Raw genomic sequence first — 1,352 nt, 5'->3', positions numbered from 1 at the left:
AGAGCAGAGTCGAACGAGGTACACATATAAACGTGACAGAAAACAGCGCAGGAGTCCAAATACACAGACTGAAACAGAAAAATAAAGAAGACGGCTTTCCTGCCCATACAAATATATTCACGCCCGCACGAGGATGCACAGTCTCCTTACCAATGGCTGCACCGTTGACTCCCTTCTCCACGCGCCGGTGCATGCGGCCGCTGTCAGTACAGCTCGTGATCCTCGTCGGGGTCGGCGATCATCGAGTTTGGGTTCTTGGGTGGCTTTAGTAGCGCCTTGGTGGGCACCCGGTTTACTTTCTCCTGGTGAAACGGGCGCTCATTGAAGTCCTCGCGAGTGCCGTCCACGCCCTCTTCCCCAACCATGCGTGTCTGACGCATTAGCGCGCGGTCGCTGCCCCCGCTCTCACGAGCGGGGAAAGGATTGTTGAAGCCTCGACGCTCAGGTGCCTGCTTGTCGTTCACGCCTTGGGAGGAGAGAGAACGACTTGCCGCATCTAAAGAGGGCAAACGCGAGCCTCCCATTGCATCGCGTTCCGAGTGGCGACTCGCCGGGGCGACGACGCCCTTTTTGTCACTGCGTTTACTCGGCTTGCTGCCCATTTTCTCCGGCGCGCTGCTTCTTCGGCCACGGAGCGGTTGATCGAGTCTACAAGTGTGCGCTTCCTCAATGCAAAGCGCGATCAGAGAGAGGTGTTGATTGTATCCGTACCCCCGTCTCGCTCTCTCTCCTCCTCTTCGCCGATGCCCTTCTCTGACGGTAGTGAGATGGCGAATCGCACACGAGCAACATACACACACACACAGAGAAGAATCGACGGGCGCAATCACTACCAGCGCAGACACACACTGACCAACGAGTACAGTCTTCAGAAAGCGAGAGGGTACACCAAATGTGTGATGCAACGACAATGCTGCGAGGAAATGGGAGAGACAGTGAAAACAGCGGAGGTCTAGATGCAGACGCTGCAGGGGCAGTCAAAGTGAGACGAAAGCGTCACGTGCAAGCGAAGAAAAAAAAGATAGACTGAGGGGGAGGAATGCGCTCACGTGGAAAACGAGAGCTGATACGCTGAGCTGAGGAATGCCGTGTATGTCGGCAGGGTACTGTTGTACGCTCATGCACGTGTGAGTTGGGCGGTGGTGGCGGCAAGTTCGCATCAAGCAGTAGGGATAATACGCGATTATTACGCGATCGTGGAAAAGGTAATGCCCAAGGGGGGGGAGTGTGTTGAGGGAGGCGATTAGGAGGTGGACCGCACCCAAGAATGACGTCAAGAAGAGACCGCGTGGAGGGAGAAGAAGGGGTTAGGGAGAGAGAGAATGGAGGACGTATGAGCGTGTTGGTGCACA

At 55.8% G+C, this 1,352-nt stretch overlaps 1 protein-coding gene across 1 annotated transcript; it reads right to left on the bottom strand.

The window, feature by feature from the left end:
* Window positions 1-203: 203 nt before the first annotated feature.
* Window positions 204-602, bottom strand: LSCM1_04158 (uncharacterized protein; the record flags this gene model as incomplete). The annotated part of the gene is made up of 1 exon (XM_067321679.1): window positions 204-602. One exon carries the CDS (start codon window positions 600-602, stop codon window positions 204-206), a length of 399 nt encoding a protein of 132 aa, XP_067177910.1.
* Between the last annotated feature and the right edge of the window lie 750 nt (window positions 603-1,352).

The sequence above is a fragment of the Leishmania martiniquensis genome, chromosome 26 (genome assembly GCF_017916325.1).
Source record: "Leishmania martiniquensis isolate LSCM1 chromosome 26, whole genome shotgun sequence".
NCBI classification, from domain to species: Eukaryota; Euglenozoa; class Kinetoplastea; order Trypanosomatida; family Trypanosomatidae; genus Leishmania; species Leishmania martiniquensis.
Note: the sequence above shows the minus strand (reverse complement) of the source record. Positions and strands in the feature narration are given on the sequence as shown.